Raw genomic sequence first — 17,209 nt, 5'->3', positions numbered from 1 at the left:
ATAACTGTATGCAGTAGAATAGACAGTATGGAGTATGTTTAGTCCATCCTACCTGGAACCAAAACTCTCATCAGTTGTCCCAATTGCTTCTTTCTCACACTAATTTAAAGACGTATTTGCAGGAAAGACACAGGGTTGTAAGAAAGTTATGAGTGATTAAGTTCTAGCCAAAGAGTGGGGATATAATAAGCATCTCTGACATGGCAATAAATAAATAAAGATAAAATCTGACTATGAGAAAGAATCCACCCCAGTAATTGCTGTCAGAGTTTTAAAAGGAAGTTTTGAGGGTTTTTCTTTTTCTTTTTTTTTTATTGGTGGCCTGCATTGTGGATATATTTTTAGTGAGATAAATTCAGCTGATCTGTGAATACAGTTTTGCTTCCTTTGGTTGGTTAAATTTGTAAGTACGGAGAGGTATAAAAAAATAAAAACACTTTACGTTGAGAGAAGTAACACAACAAATTTTATAATCATAATATTGCTTTGTATCAGCTGTGTTGCTTTTCCACTATGTGTAAAATGCTTGAGAAAATTTGATCCACTAAATTTTTAAGTCTGATTTTATTAGATTTATAAGGGTAGCTTAAATGCTTATGAACAATTTTTTGTTGTTGGATTTATAAGTCTTCCTTGTAAATGTCGCAAGAATTTGAGAGATTTCAGATATATTAAATTCATAACTATAATTTTAGATTAACTAACTCTGTAAATGTCTTAACTGTTTGGGGAATTTATCAGTCAAATACATTAGCTAACTATTAATCACAGAAAAGGAATAGCAATTATTCTAATCTCTATACAAAAAATTTTAATACCGACCCTAGAGCCAGTATGCCAAAGTTCAAATGACAACATTTCTGCTTACTAGCTGTCTGACCTTGAGCAAATCATGTAAACCCTTTGTCTATTAGCTGTCTCCCTGGTAAGATGGGGAAAATAATCACGTCTACCACAGAGTTTTGTAAGGATGAAATGAGTTATAATATAGGTAAAGGTATACATTAATTCCTGGCACACAGTAAGTGCTATATCATTTTTATGTTAAATTGAGCATAGAGGCTAAGAAAAACTAAGATATTACATTAAAACTTTAATAATAAATTGAATATTTATAAAACATAAATATTCATAAACATTTTTCTTGAACCCAAAAGCCCTGTCTTATCCACAAAAGCCCACTAACCACAGAGACTAAAAAACCCCAAGAGGCCATGAGCTCTTTGAAGCAGGAGCTACAGCTTGGTCACCCTTGTACCTTGCCAAAGCTCTGCCTCAATAAACTACAGCTATTGATGCAATGGAGGAAGGCAGTGTGGTTCATCAATGCCTGGTGCTATCATACTTGGTCAGAAAACACCCTCACCAACATCCACAACGCACAGAGGTGCCTAAGCTAACCAATAATGCCACACAGAAACCAGTTCTGATTCCAAGAGCAGTAGAATAGAGAAGTGATTTCATCAAAGATATGCATATTCTGGCAGCTAGCCAATAACAATATTCCTTTCATAATAATTTCAACAACAGAATAGAGATGTGTTGATCAAGGTACTTTAAGAGATAAAATTCTTAGAAAAAAAGCATCTGTTTCCAAAACATTTCTAATAAGTATTAGATAAAACGTTCCTTTTAAAGTGATGGAGGCAGTAGGGGGAGGGGGAGTTATAAAGACATCGACGATTTTATAGTCCACCTCAATTGAAGAAAATTTTAAAGAATTGTTCAGGTGAGGTGTCAGGCCATGCTCGAGCAAAGAGAAATAAATTATCCCATCCTAGAACACTTAATGACATGAAACCTCAGCCTGGGCTCAGGCAAGTTGAGGGGTAAAAGCAAGTGAGACTTACCTCGAAGTTGTACTTCCGCATGCGACTGAGCTGCCGGCAATAGAGGTAGAGCATGCCGACGCTGCTGCCCACAGCGATGTAGTCCTCGTTGGTGTCGAGGGCTGTGAGGTAGACCACCACGGTGCGGAAGCCCTTCTGGATCTTCGTGGGAATGGCATTGAGGAGATAGTACAAAGGGCAGAACTCTCGAAATGGAGCAGGCTCGGAGAGTGAGGCCATGCTGCCCAAGGTTCCCACAGATGACGTTCTGGCAGGAAAAGGAATGCGTGCTCTGACATCTAGGAAACCTGGGGACTAAAGAACAAGATGCTGTAATTCTCTCTGGCTCAAACTGCACTTCACTATGAATTGACCCACTATAATTTAGGCTATGGCAAATACTATGGAAGGGTGGAAAGAACATTAAAAAAAAATCCTTATTCTCATGTAGCTTGTGATCTAGCCAGGGAGGCCAAATAAACAATGAAAAGACCAAAACCAGGTGCAATTAGGTGCTGACCTGTGGGTCTTGATGTGGGGGGAGGGGGTTCTCAGTGCAGATGAAAGTCAGTTTGGTGTGTGCTTCACTGGAAGCCTGCCAGGATGGATGGGCTGTGGAACATTTTCGTGCTAGAAGACAAATCAGTCCCAGGAACAAAAGTCCACCCACTGGGCCAATGAGAGGGTGAAGACACAGACTCCCCAGGAAGGTGCCCTTGCCTCATCCACGCTCCGAGCCTCAGCCACCAGAGCCTCCCAACTAGGCCACACTGCATTATCTCTCTGCATTTTGAATTCAAAACACCTTAATAAAGATGCACAGTCCCTGCCCAGCATCCTCTTATTTACAAAGTGCTTGCAAACTCATTTAGCCCTTGTTATCCCCAGATTTTATATGAAGATACTGAAGACACTTGCCCATGAGCACATGCCCAAGACTGGGATGAAGTTTCCCCACTCCTGGGCCCTTTCAGCTACCACAGTCAAACCAAATAGACAACCAGACATGCAGAGAAAGGTGCTTTGGGGAGATTTCTTAGCCTCCAATGCTCTACAGAGTCTTTCATGCCTCTCTGGTAGAAATTTCTTAGTATATTGCATAGTTCGCAGTCTGTCTGGACTATGAGTTTTCTATTCATCTTGGGGTTCACTATCATGACTGACTTCCAAGCCCTCTTCTGATCAAACTCACCAACTCCTCACCCCAGGATCTTTGCTTTGGCTGTTCCCGCTGCCTGGAAAGCACTTTTTCCTGGTGTTACTTGGCTTTTGCCTTTTCCCAACACACAGATCTCTGCTAACACATTGCCTCCTCCATGAGGCCTTGCCTGGCATTCCCCTAAGGTTCCCTCCCCAACCCAGCCAACCTCCACAACATCCCCCTCCTGTACCTTCTCTACATAGTATCTTTCTTTTCAGTTGACTGGCTATCTCTGCCCACTCCCTCCACCACTGGTCTATAAGCCCCACTAGAAAGACCTCCATCTACCTCACTCACCCCCATAGCTCCAGGACCTAGAAAAGGGTAGGCACGTGGAAGGTGCTCAGTAAGTATTTACTGTTAAATGAATGAATTACAATAAAGGAAAATTCACAAAAAAGGAATGAATTACAAGAATAGAAGAACAGCCCAAAATATTTATTCTCCAATATGGTCCAACTCAACCCCAGAATAGTAATTCTCCATATTTCACAGTATATCCTATTTGCAAAGCATTTTTAGATTCCTACTTATACAGCCAAGGCACTGTAGCAGGTAGGGTAAATATCTATGTAGTGGAGAGTTCCCAAAAGATGGTGGAATAGGGTAGATCAAGTTTAGCCCTGCTCCAAGGAAAAGTTAGAGAAAGGATGGGAGGACAACTGAGATGGTGATTCAAGAGTGCAAATGGGAGGGCCAAGATGGCGGCTTAGTGAAGAGTGGGATTGAGTTACTCCTCCAGAGAAGCTAGTAAATAGCCAGGAGCAGTACAGAATAAATGCAGGGATCACATCAGTGACCAGACACATAGCATACCCTGGACTGGATAAGCTGGACAGGCTGTGAGCCCATCCAGAACTGTGAGTCCCCCAAGCTGTGACGGCTGGCACTCCTCTCCCACAGGCTGCTTCCCAGAGGGGAAAGGAAAGAGACTTTACTAACAGCAAGGGGCTGAGCTCAACCAAGGTCCAACTGTGGAATTAACAAATTCTGACTACTAAAAATAGGCTCCCAGGGAGGCCATGGTGACTCAGTGGCAGAGCTCTCACTTGCCATGCTGGAGACCCAGATTCAATTCTCAGTGCCTGCCCATGCAAAAATAAATAAATAAATAATAAAAATAGGCCCCAGTTCAGCTGAACCTTGAGTAAAAGCAGAGGTCACTGGTTTTTGCCCCAGTGTAGTGGGGGCTGGGCTGATGGAAAAAGAAAAAATAACAGAAGTTTTTTTGGATTTGAAAAGTTCTGGGCCCTAAAGGAAAAGAGGGGGCACCTAGGACCTGGAGATACACAGAGCAACATACTGACTTAAGCTCTTGATTGGCAAACCCGAGGAACGGGGCTGCTGCTCTGAAAAGGATTTTTCTCTTTCGTTTTTGTAGCTGTGTTTCTATGGCTTGACTACTCTTTGGATATAGCTGCATGGCTTCTCAGGCTCCAACTGCCTTCAGCATAGGCAGAATTAAGCTTGTTTGAGTGTTTGTCTAGAGTCTGTGCCTTCCCCAGGAAAGAGGTGGGGCCCAGCTCAGGTGGATGCCCACCCTCAAGGAATTCAGACCTCAAGTCTGGAAAAGTGAAGTACTTAAAGCCAGCCTACAACCTCTCCTCTGTCTCAACCATGCCCCAGCAGGGAGAGTCTAATGAAGTTAAAGGTACCACATCACCTTATGCTGGTGGCACCTGTAGGCAGAAAAGCGCCACATACTGGGCAGGATAGGAAAAATGCAGAGTCCAGAGGCTTCATAGGAAAGACTTTCAATCTGCTGGGTCTCAACCTCAGGGAAAACTGATACAGATGAACTCTTTCCTCCTGACAGGAGGCCAGTTTGGTCTGGGAAAATCCAGCTGGGGTCTATAATACCTAAGCAGAGCCTCCTAAGGAGGGGGAAAAAAGGCACCATACAGGCAGGGCTACAAACAAGAAAACAAGAACTGAAAAAATTCTGATCTGTTAAACAAAACCTAAGCTAAGGGTTAGAATAAGCTGAACTGAATGTCAAAGAACAGACAGACAACAAATTCATCCAGCAAGAAAACCCTAGGTAAAACAAAGTGAAAACAATCTCCAGAATAAACTAATTAAGGTAATTAAATGCCCAGACGCCAGAAAAAAAAATAACAAATCACACACGGAAAATTGAAGATATGGCTCAGTCAAAGGAATAAACCAACAATTCAAATGAGATACAGGAGTTGAAGCAATTAATTCAGAATGTACAGACTTTGAAAACCTCATCAAAAATCAAATCAATGAATTGATGGAGGATATAAAGAAAGCAAGGGATGAACAAAAAGAAGAAAGCAAAAGTCTGAAAAAACAAATCACAGAACTTATGGGAATGAAAGGCAGAGTAGAAGAGATGAAAAAAACAATGGAAACCTACAATGTTAGATTTTGATAGGCAGAAGACAGATTAGTGAACTGGAGGATGGAACTACGGAAATCCAATAAGCAAAAGAAAATATAGGGAAAAAAATGGAAAAATACGAGCAGGGACTCAGGGAATTGAATAACAATATGAAGTGCACAAATATACGTGTTGTGGGTGTCCCAGAAGGAGAAGAGAAGGGAAAAGGAGGAGAAAAACTAATGGAGGAAATTATCACTGAAAATTTCCCAACTCTTATGAAAGACTTAAAATTAGAGATCCAAGAAGTGCAGTGTACCCCAAAGAGAATAGATCCAATAGACATACTCTAAGACATTTAATAATCAGAATGTCAGAGGTCAAAGAGGAAGAGAGGATCTTGAAAGCAGCAAGAGAAAAGCAATCCATCACATACAAGGGAAGCCCAATAAGACTATGCGCAGATCTCTCAGCAGAAACCATGGAGGCGAGAAGCCAGTGGGATGATATATTTAAATTACTAAAAGAGAAAAACTGCCAACCAAGAATTCTATGCCCAACAAAACTGTCCTTCAAAAATGAGGGAGAAATTAAAACATTTTCAGACAAAAAAATCACTGAGAGAATTTGTGACCAAGAGATTGGCTCTGCAAGAAATACTAAAGGGAGCACTAGAGGCAGATACAAAAAGACAGGAGAGAGAGGTGTGGAGAAGAGTGTAGAAAGGAAGACTTTTTATCCCAGAAAAGGTAAAAAGAAGAAAAATTAGATATCACATATAAAATCCAAAAGGCAAAATGGTAAAAGAAAATACTACCTGTACAGTAATAACACTAAATGTTAAGGGATTAAACACCCCAATCAAAAGACACAGACTGACAGAATGGATTAAAAAACAGAAACCATCTTTTCTATATGCTGTCTACAGGAAACACATCTTAGACCCAAGGATAAACATAGGTTTAAGTGAAAGGTTGAGAAAAGATATTCTATGCAAATAACAATCAGAAAAGAGCAGGAGTAGCTATACTAATATCCAACAAATTAGACTTCAAATTTAAAGCAGTTAAAAGAGACAAAGAAGGACACTATGTATTAATAAAAGGAACAATTCAATAAGAAGACATAACAATCATAAATATTGTGCACCGAGCCAGAATGCTCCAAAATACATGAGGCAAACACTGAAAAGAGAAAGAGACACATCTACCATAATAGTTGGAGACCTCAATTCCACACTCTCATCAATGGACAGAACCTCTAGACAGAGGATCAATAAAAAAACAGAGAATTTGAATAATACAATAAATGAGCTAGACTTAACAGACATTTATAGAACATTACACCCCACAACAGCAGGATACACCTTTTTCTCATGTGCTCATGGATCATTCTCAAGGATAGACCATATATGCTGGGTCACAAAGCAAGTTTCAATAAATTTTAAAAGATTGAGATCATACAAAACACTTTCTCAGATCATAAAGGAATGAAGTTGGAAATCAATAAATGGCAGAGTGCCAGAAAATTCACAAATATATGGACACTCAACAACACACTCTTAAACAACCACTGGGTCAAGGAAAAAATTACAAGAGAAATGAGTAAATATCTCGAGGCAAATGAAAATGAAAACACAACATATCAAAATTTATGGGATGCAGCAAAGGCAGTCCTAAGAGGGAAATTTATTGCCCTAAATGCCTATATCAAAAAAGAAGAAAGGGCAAAAATCGAGGAATTAACTGTCCACTTGGAAGTAGAGAAAGAACAACAAACTAACCTCAAAGCAAGCAAAAGGAAAAAAATAACAAAGATTAGAGCAGAAATAAATGAAATTGAGAATATGAAAACAATTCAGAAAATCAACAAAACCAGAAGCTGGATCTATGAGAAAATCAATAAGATTGATAGGCCCTTAGCAAGATTGACAAAAAGAAGAAGAGAGAGGATGAAAATAAATTAAGAACAGAAATGGAAAAGGAGACATAACCACTGACCCCAGAGAAATAAAGGAAGTAATGAGAGGATACTATGAACAACTTTATGCTAATAAACACAATGATGTAGATGAAATGGACAACTTTCTAGAAAGGCATGAACAACCAACTTTGACACGAGAAGAAATAGACCTCAACAAACCAATCACAAGTAAAGAAATCAAATCAGTCATTATGAAGCTCCCAAAAAGAAAAGTCCAGGACCAGATGGCTTCACATGTGAATTCTACTAAACATTCCAGAAAGAATTAGTACCAATCCTGCTCAAGCTCTTCAAAAAAACTGAAGAGGAGGGAAAGCTACCTAACTCATTCTACGAAGCCAACATCACCCTCATACCAAAGCCAGACAAAGATATTAGAAAAAAAGAAAACTACGGACCAATCTCTCTAATGAGTATAGATGCAAAAATCCTCAACAAAATTCTAGCAAATCAAATCCAGCAACACCTTAAAAGAATTATACATCATGACCAAGTAGGATTCATCCCAGGTATGCAAGGATGGTTCAACATAAGAAAATCAATTAATGTAATACACCATATCAACAAATCAAAGCAGAAAAATCACATGATCATCTCGATTGATGCAGAAAAGGCATTTGACAAGATTCAACATCCTTTTTTCCTGTTGAAAACACTTCAAAGGATAGGAATAGAAGGAAACTTCCTCAAAATGCTAAAGGGAATATACGAACAACCCAAAGCTAACATCATCCTCAACGGGGGAAAACTGAAAATTTTCCCCCTAAGATCAGGAACAAGACAAGGATGTCCACTATCACCACTGCTATTTAACATTGTGTTGAAAGTTCTAGCCAGAACAATTAGACAAGAAAAAGAAATACAAGGCATCAAAATTGGAAAGGAAGAAGTAAAACACTCATTGTTTGCAGATGATATGATGCTATATGTCAAAAACCCCCCAAAATCCACAGCAAAACTACTAGAGCTAATAAATGAGTACAGCAAAGTGGCAGGTTACAAGATCAACACTAAAAAATCTGTAGTGGTTCTATACACTAGTAATGAACAATTTGAGGGGGAAATCAAGAGAAGAATTCCATTTACAATTGCAGCCAAAAGAATAAAATATTTAGGAATAAATTTGACTAAAGAGACAAAAGACCTGTACAAAGAAAACTACAAGAAATTGTTAAAAGAAATCACAGAAGACCTAAACAGATGGAAGGGCATACCGTGTTCATGGATTAGAAGACTAAATATAGTTAAGATGCCAATTCTACCTAAATTGATTTACAGATTCAATGTAAGACCAATTAAAATTCCCCAAATTTACTTTTCAGAAATAGAAAAACCAATAACTAAATTTTTCTGGAAGGATAGAGTGCCCCAAATAGCTAAAAGTATCCTGAGAAAAAAAAGTGAAGTTGGAGATCTCACACTACCTGACTTTAAGGTGTATTATGAAGCTACAATGGTCAAAACAGCATGGTACTGGCATAAAGATAGATACACTGACCAATGGAATAAAATAGAGTGTTCAGATATAGACCTCTCATCTATGGACAACTGATCTTTGATAAGGCAGTCAAGCCAACTCACCTGGGACAAAACAGTCACTTCAAGAAATGGTGCCTAGAAAACTGGATAAAAAAGAATGAAAGAGGACCCAAATCTCACACCTTATACAAAAATTAACTCAAAATGCATCAAAGACCTAAACATCAGATCTAAAACCATAAAACTGTTAGGAAAAACATAGGGAAATATAAATCTTATACTAGGAGGCAGTTTCCTAGACCTTATACCCAAAGCAAGAGCATTGAAGAAAGAAAGAAAGAAATGGGAGCTCCTCAAAATTAAACACTTTTGTGCATCAAAGAACTTCATCAAGAAAGGATAAAGACAGCCTACACAATGGGAGACAATATTTGGAAATGATATATCTGATAAAGGTCTAGTATCCAGAATATATAAAGAGATTGTTCAACTCAACAACAAAAAGACAGACAACCCAATTACAAAATGAGCAAAAGACTTGAACAGACACTTCTCAGAAGAGGAAATACAAATGGCCAAAAGGCACATGAAGAGATGCTCAACCTCCATGGCTATTAGAGAATTGCAAATCAAAACCACAATGAGGTATCATCTCACACCCACCAGAATGGCCATTATCAATAAAATAGAAAATGATAAGTGCTGGAGAGGATGTGGAGAAAGAGGCACACTTATCCACTGTTGGTGGGAATGTCAAATGGTACAACTGCTGTGGAAGGCAGTTTGGCAGGTCCTCAGGAAGCTAAGTATAGAATTGCCATATGACCTGGCAATACCATTGCTAGGTATCTACTCAGAGGACATGAGGGTAAGGACACAAATGGACATTTGCACCCCAATGTTTATAGCAGCATTATTCACAATTGTGAAGAGATGGAAACAGCCAAAATATCCATCAGCAGACGAGTGGCTAAACAAACTGTGGTATTCTATAAGATGGACTATTATGTAGCTGTAAGACAGAATAAAATTATGAAGTATGTAACAACATGGATGGACCTTAAGGACATTAAGCTCAGTGAGATTAGCCAGAAACAAAAGGACAAATACTTTATGGTCTCGCTGATATGAACTGACATTAGTAAATAAACTTGGACAATTTCATTGGTAACAGAGACCATCAGGAGACAGAAATAGGCTAAGATATTGGGTAATTGGAGCTGAAGGGATACAGTTTGTAAAACAGGACTAAATGTAAAAACTCAGTAATGGACAGCACAATACTACCTAACTGTAATACAATTATGTTAAAATACTGAATGAAGCTGAATGTGAGAATGATAGAGGGAAGAGGACTGGGGGCACAAATGAAATCAGAAAGAAAGATAGACGATAAAGACCGAGACGGTATAATCTAGGAATGCCTAGAGTGTATAATGTTAGTGGCTAAATGTACAAATTAAAAAAATGTTTTTGCATGAGGAAGAACAAAAGAATGTCATTACTGCAGGTACTGAAAATAGATGGTAATTAATATTTTAAAATTTTACCTTATTTGTGAGACTAAAGCAAAAAATATTTATTTGGTACAAAATTTACAACAAAACAAAGCAAAACAAAACACAACAAAAAAGTATTTGCAAAGTCCCCTTGGGGGAATGGTGAGAAAGGGGGAAAATTCAACTTCCCCAAGTGGAGAATTCTTGATATTCACACAAGCAGTGGGGACAACCAAAGCAATAGGCTGAGCCCCCAATCTCAGGATAGGCTAAGCCTACCTAAAATTAGGCCTAAGAGTCACCCCAAGAGAACCTCTTCCGTTGCTCAGATGTGGCCTCTCTCTCTGAGAACACAAGGAGCAAACTCACTACGCTCCTCCGCTCTATGTGGGACATGACTCCCAGGGATGTGGACCTTCCTGGTAACGTGGGACAGAAATCCTAGAATCAGCTGGGACTTAGCACCAAGGAACTGAGAAAATCTTCTCCACCAAAAGGGAGAAGAGCAAAATAAGACAAAGTAAAGTGTCAATGGCTGAGAGCTTCCAGGGTTGAGAGGTTATCCTAGAAGTTATTCTTAGGCATTAAATAGATATCACCTCATTAGTTAAGGTGTACTGGAGAGGCTGAAGGGTACTGCCTGAAAACGTAGAGCTGTGTTCCAGTAGCCATGTTTCTTGAAGATGATTGCATAATGATATAGCTTTCGTAATGTGACTACGTGACTGTGAAAACCTTGTGTCTGATGCTCCTTTTATCTACCTTATGGACAGATGAATAAAACATATGGATTAAAAATATATAAATAATAGGGGAAACAAACTTTAAAATAAATTTAGTAGATTGAAATGTTAGTGATCAATGAAAGGGGTATGGTATGTATGATTTTTTTTTCTTATTTCTTTGTCTAGGAATTCTTTGAATTGATGCAAATGTTCTAAGAAATTATCATGATGATGACATTGTGACTTATTGATTTTATATATATATATATATCAAGAATGGAATGATCATATGGTAAGAATGTTTGTGTTTGTATGTCGGTATGCTTAATAAATAAAATTAAAAAAAAAAAAGAGTGCAACTGACATGGGAGAGCCTTCTGCACCACACAGGGTGGCCCTGGTTGTAGGAGATGAGGATCTGAAAAGCAGAAAGCTGGAGCCTGGCGCGGAAGCACAGAGCCCACAGGAGTGCACTGACGGGGAGACAGGGACTAGGAAGTAAGCCAAGCCACATTCCTTGAACATGCTACCCTCACCAGTGCAGCCATGTGACCTGCGACTCACCCCACACCCCATGCACCGGAACCCCATCACTAGCCCCCATCCCCATGCTCTAAGTGCCCCCATTCACCAACCCTCAGCACGCATACCTGCCTCAAATCCCCACACCAAGTGCAGCCCAACCCACCTTTCCTGCACCCCTCCCGAGGATTACCTCCCCATCCCTGCTCCCTGTAGGCTGTTGCCAGCACATAAAGGGTGCAGGCGCTTACCTCTACACCCAGGCTACATCCATCCCATACCCCCGCCCATAGTGTCGTACAGCCTCACCCTGCCTCTTTGAGTTCTGCCCATCAGTTTATGGCACTCCTAGACACATGTATGTGCTTGGCCCCAGTCATGCCCCTCAGCTCTGGGAACATCAATTTACAGGACTCCTAGATCCACACATGTACACAGCCCCTATCATGTCCTTCAGTTCTGGGAACATCAGTTTACAGCACTCCTAGACCCACGTATGCGCATAGCCCTTAGTCATGCTTCCCAGCTCTGAGAAAGCGCTGACCTGCGCAGCCAGGTCACATCCACCCCTCAGCCCATGAAGGCATAAGGCCAACCCTCTGCCATAGTTCTGCGCATGCACACTAAGGGCCCCACATGCTAGACCAGTGAACACCAGGGTTATGCCTTCCAGAGGCACCCGCACAGCTACATCCTCCCTCGCCACTGGGCGCCCATGTTCACAAGTACCAGTGTATCGCCCCCAACCTATAATACCTGCACTGCAACACATCACTGCACTGTTGTATCCCCATCCCCCTGTACCCTGCATCCTGCTATACACTCACCCTGCAAACACAAGGCTTTAGACTAGTGAAGGAAATCAACTCCCAAAGTAAATCAATCAAGATATTTACATGTGATGAAAACAACAGAAGACCACTAAGCATATCACAATGAGACAGAGACAGCCTGGCCTAACGACAAAAATAAAACACCAGATGATACACAGACACTGGAATAACTGATCAAAGATGTTCATATAACTTTACTTAAAAAAAAAGTGGATGACTAATGACATAAAGGAGATCAAGAAGACACCAGAAGAGCACAAAAAGGAATCTGAAAGAATAGAAAAATAGCAGATATCACAAAAATTAAAGGCTCTGTTGACCAAATACAAAACATACTAGAGGCACACAACAGCAGATTTTGAGACAGAAGAAAGAATAAGTGATATAGAGAACAGGATAACTGATTTCAAACACTCAAAACAACAAATGCAAGAAAGATGGAAAATTTTATTGGATCTCAGGGAAATGATAGAGAAAACAAAGTGCACAAATATAAAAATCATTGGTGTCCCAGCAGGAGAAGAGAGGAGTAAAGGGCTAGGAAGAGTAGTTCAGGATATAATAGGGGAAAACTTCCCAACCCTTATAAAGGACATAAATATACTAGTCAAAGAAGCCCAGTGAACTTCCAATAGAATAAATCCAAACAGGCCTTCTCCAAGACATGTACTAATAAGCCTGTCAAATGTTGAAGAGAAACAGAAAGTCCTAAAAGTGGCAAGAGAAAAACAATCTACTCCATACAAGGGAAACCACATAAGACTGAGTTCAGACTATCCAACTGGCACTATGGAGGCAAGAAGGTAGTGGAAGATCCTGAAAGAGAAAGACTTCTAGCCAAGAATTCTGTACCCAGCCAAATAGTTCTTCAAAAGTGAAGGAGAGATGAAAATTTTCACAGACAAATCTGGAAAGAATTTGTTAATAACAACCAGGCCTATAAGAAATACTAAAGGGAGTTCTACCAGTTGAAAAAAAAAAAGACAGGAGAGGGAGGTCTAGAGGAAGGCACAGAACTGAAGAGTACCAGAAAGGGTAACTTATAGGATAAAAAGATAAAGAGGGAAAAGAATATATAGATCTGACATATAAGATGATGGATTCAAGAAACACCTTTTCAGGAATAACTTTGAATTATAACAGACTAAACATACCAATTAAAAGATACAGATTGGCAGAATTTATTAAGAAATATAATCTAGCTATATGCTGCTTAGAAGAGAATCATCTCAGACACAAGGATACAAATAGACTGAAAGTAAAAGGATGGAAAAAAGTTTTCCATACAAGTTGTAACCAAAAGAAAGCAGGAGTAGCTATACTAATATTGATGGATGAACCTTGAGGACATAATGCTGAGTGAAATAAGCCAGACACAAAAAAGGATAGATACTGTATGACTCTACTTTTATGACCATGGTAAAGGTAAAATCAGAGGTTTATAATGCTAAAATATAGGGGACTTAGAGATACATAGGAGCCAGAGATGGGTGAGTGGATGAACTCAAATGTAAGGGAATAGATAGAAGTGAAGGCAGTTCACTAGTGGGTCTATAAGTAATATTCTTATATTGAAAGTGAACAAGACTGAGAGGGGTTGCAAAGACCTATGTGTTTCACTTATTAATACTACAAATATTTATAAATAAATAAGTTCTTGCATAAACTACTTCAAAGGTATGATTCTTGTACAAACAGTATTCAAGTTCAGGGCACAGGGGGAAAAGTGCTATTACATGCTATGGGTTATGTTTAAAAGGAAAACATCAGCAGTACCACAGCAATACCAGGGGTAAATAATGGGGGGAGGGACAAGAATTAAGGGGAGGTTTAGATTTCCTATTTGGTGAGGGTGTGTTTATTTGGTATCTTTCTCTTGAGAATAATGAAATTATCTAAAATTGAAAGTGTTGATGGACTGTGGACTTTGGGCATTATACGTGATGCCTAATGAATGTAGTGGCTGAAGGATGCACTGAGAAGTATGATGGTGTATACATATGAATGAATATTGTGCTGCCACAAAAAAGAGTGAAGTTTTGAGGCGGGCAACATTGTGAATGAACCTGTGCGACACTAGGCGAGGCAAAATAAAGCAGAAGCAAAAGAGCAATTATTGTATGGTATCCTTTAGAAAATGCTTATAAAAAAAATAGAGGACTAGATTGTAAGCTCTTATAGCAGTCACATTTAGTCCAAAGTGGTAATTATTATTTCCGGATTTTGAGAAGCTGTTTTACATATGTATAACCTGGTATTTAGAGATAAGAACAAAGCCAATCAGGTTGGGATTAAGGTGATTCAGAACACAGGGGTAAGGAAGACACTGATTCTATTTTAGAACCTCACCTACTCTTTGGGACCAAAGGAAGAAAGATTTATTTTGTCCAGAATCTAAATTTTTCTGTGTCACATAATCCAACTCAACCTATGTGGACAGCTCATTTAAACTACTGAAATACAGGAAGCCCAGAAAAAGAATGAAGGGGGCGGGCCGCGGTGGCTCAGCGGGCAAGAGTGCTTGCCTGCCATGCCGGAGGACCCCGGTTCGATTCCCGGCCCCAGCCCATGTAAAAAACAAACAAACAAACAAAATATAATAAAACAAGAAAATGTTTAAAGATGTTTCCCTTTCTTCCTCCCTTCCTTCCTTCCATCCTTCCTTCCTTCTCTGTCTTTAAAAAAAAAAAAAAAAAAAAAAAAAAAGAATGAAGGGCTTTAATCCTGTATATCTTAATATCATGCCTGGATATATCCTAGAATATATCAAACAGATAATCAAAAAGTATTAGTAAAGTCTCTTGAGGGATAAGAGAAAAAATATGGAACAATTACACTTTACCACTGGGGAATCCCTGATACTGTGTCAAATATTAGGGACACCCAAATCAATAGGCCAAGACCTTGATCTTGAGGCTTACTCTTGTAAAGCTTATGTAGGTAGCAGAGAAGCTTAGCCTACCTATAGGTATGCCTAAGAAGACCTCTTTTGTTGCTCAGATGTGGCCTCACTCTAAGCCCAACTCTGCAAGTGAAATCATTGCCTTCCCCACTACGTGGGACATGACTTCCAGGGGTGAATGCCTCCCTGGAGGCGTGAGAAAGATTCCTAAGTATGAGCCTGGCCCTGGCACCATGGTATCAACAATGCCAGCCTAACGAAAAGGGGGAAAAGAAGTGTAACAAATAAGGTTTCAGTGGCTAAGAGACCTCAAATAAAGTCAAGAGGTTACTCTGGAGGTCACTATTATGCAAACTTCAGTGAGACATTGCTACCTATCATAACTTGCCAAACCCCAATCAAAACCATTCCTGCCAATCCTAAAGAACACCTAGGGTATTATATAAGATTCTACAAAGGTTCTATGCGCTAGGGTAACTTTCCAGAAACCTACAACCTCCAATGGGTCCCTGGACCAGATAAGTGCTGAAACCTAGAGGGGTCAGCCCCTCCAGAACATCAGCTTATTCCATCTCCCTACCCCATATTACTGACAGCCTCTTTCAACATGAAAAAGTTAGAACGGCCATAGCCCAAATACCCCTAAACAGTGGGACAGAAAGATCAAAGGAGATGGTGGATTATCCAGAGAAGGTATGGTTTAACCAATGAGTTTGACTGCTGAATCATTAAACTGGTATTTCTTTTAGTCTCCAGTACCTCAGAGCAGTTGGAAGTAAAAATCTAAAATTGTGGAACTGAAACCCATCCCAAACTCTGAAATTTGTTGTACAACTAATTGTTGCACTGTGCTTTGAAATTTATTGTTTTTGTACATATGCCTTTTTGACACACACACACATGCAAGTTGATTGTGATGATAAAAAAAATATTTATTCCTTCTAGCCTCCAATGTTCTGGAGTAGCTAGAAGGAAAAATCTGAGATGATGGAATAGTAGCCCATGACAACCTCTGGGATCTGTTCTGTAACTACTTGCTGAAGAGTGCTTTGAAAACTATTGCTTTTTCTTTCTTTGCTTTGTATATATGTTATATTATACAATTTAAAAAGTTAAAAAAAAATCAATTCTTACTTTAAATAGCTCAATTCACAAAATCGATTAATTACTCCCTCTTGAATTCAAGTTTCCTGTGCATCACTCTGACTAGAAATCCTTCCTTGCTTGACACAAAAGCTTATTTTCATTCATCATCAGTTTCCTGATCCGGTTCTTACTTTTCCAAGTTCAGTTAACTGCTCTGCCCGATATGTTTCCTTCCTTCTTTTCCACTAAGTTCCAGTAGACATTCTGTAGAAACTATATACAGAGTAGAGGCTAATATGAAATCAGACCCTCCTCAAACTTGAAGTATAACTTCAGGAAACCAAATCTAGTAGGAGCCAGTTTCTATTAAAAGATAATGTGGCTACAAAATAACTTAAACCTAACAAAAGCTATTTATCTGTCATACCTTCAGAAGCAGCTACTTTTTAGGCCATCTTCCCCACCTCTCTGCCCAGCCATTTTTGAGAACTCAGGTAGCACATGCCCTAGACTTGGACCTGCTAGTACTCTGGTTTGAAAGCTCAGAGGTTATACTGCTCCCAGAGGGCAGGTCTCTGTTTGGTTCACAACAGCATCTCTTGAGACTGGCCCCAGGGCCTGTCACACAATGGATCCCAAACAACTAATTTCTGAATTAATGCTCAGAAGGGGATGTAAGTTGGTTACCAAAAGAAGCAAGGTGGGAGGCTCAGCAAGGTGCACCATAGCTGGGTACCAGAAAGCACAAAAAGCCTTGCATAAGTGGGCAAGTGACACTCCCTCCCTAAGCTTCAGTTTCATCA

At 39.5% G+C, this 17,209-nt stretch overlaps 1 protein-coding gene across 5 annotated transcripts in view; it reads right to left on the bottom strand.

Moving 5' to 3' along the window:
- TECPR2 (tectonin beta-propeller repeat containing 2) overlaps positions 1-17,209 on the bottom strand; it is a 130,646-nt gene that overhangs the window by 112,177 nt on the left and 1,260 nt on the right. For all 5 annotated transcript variants that reach the window (XR_013160523.1, XM_077123584.1, XM_077123587.1 and 2 more), the window contains exon 2: positions 1,851-2,144. Coding sequence is in view for 4 of the 5 variants with exons in the window: in XM_077123584.1 (XP_076979699.1) it covers positions 1,851-2,069 (219 nt within the window). In the remaining variant the exon portion in view is untranslated. The remainder of the gene's footprint in view (positions 1-1,850; positions 2,145-17,209) is intronic.

The sequence above is a fragment of the Tamandua tetradactyla genome, chromosome 12 (assembly GCF_023851605.1).
Source record: "Tamandua tetradactyla isolate mTamTet1 chromosome 12, mTamTet1.pri, whole genome shotgun sequence".
NCBI classification, from domain to species: Eukaryota; Metazoa; Chordata; class Mammalia; order Pilosa; family Myrmecophagidae; genus Tamandua; species Tamandua tetradactyla.
Note: the sequence above shows the minus strand (reverse complement) of the source record. Positions and strands in the feature narration are given on the sequence as shown.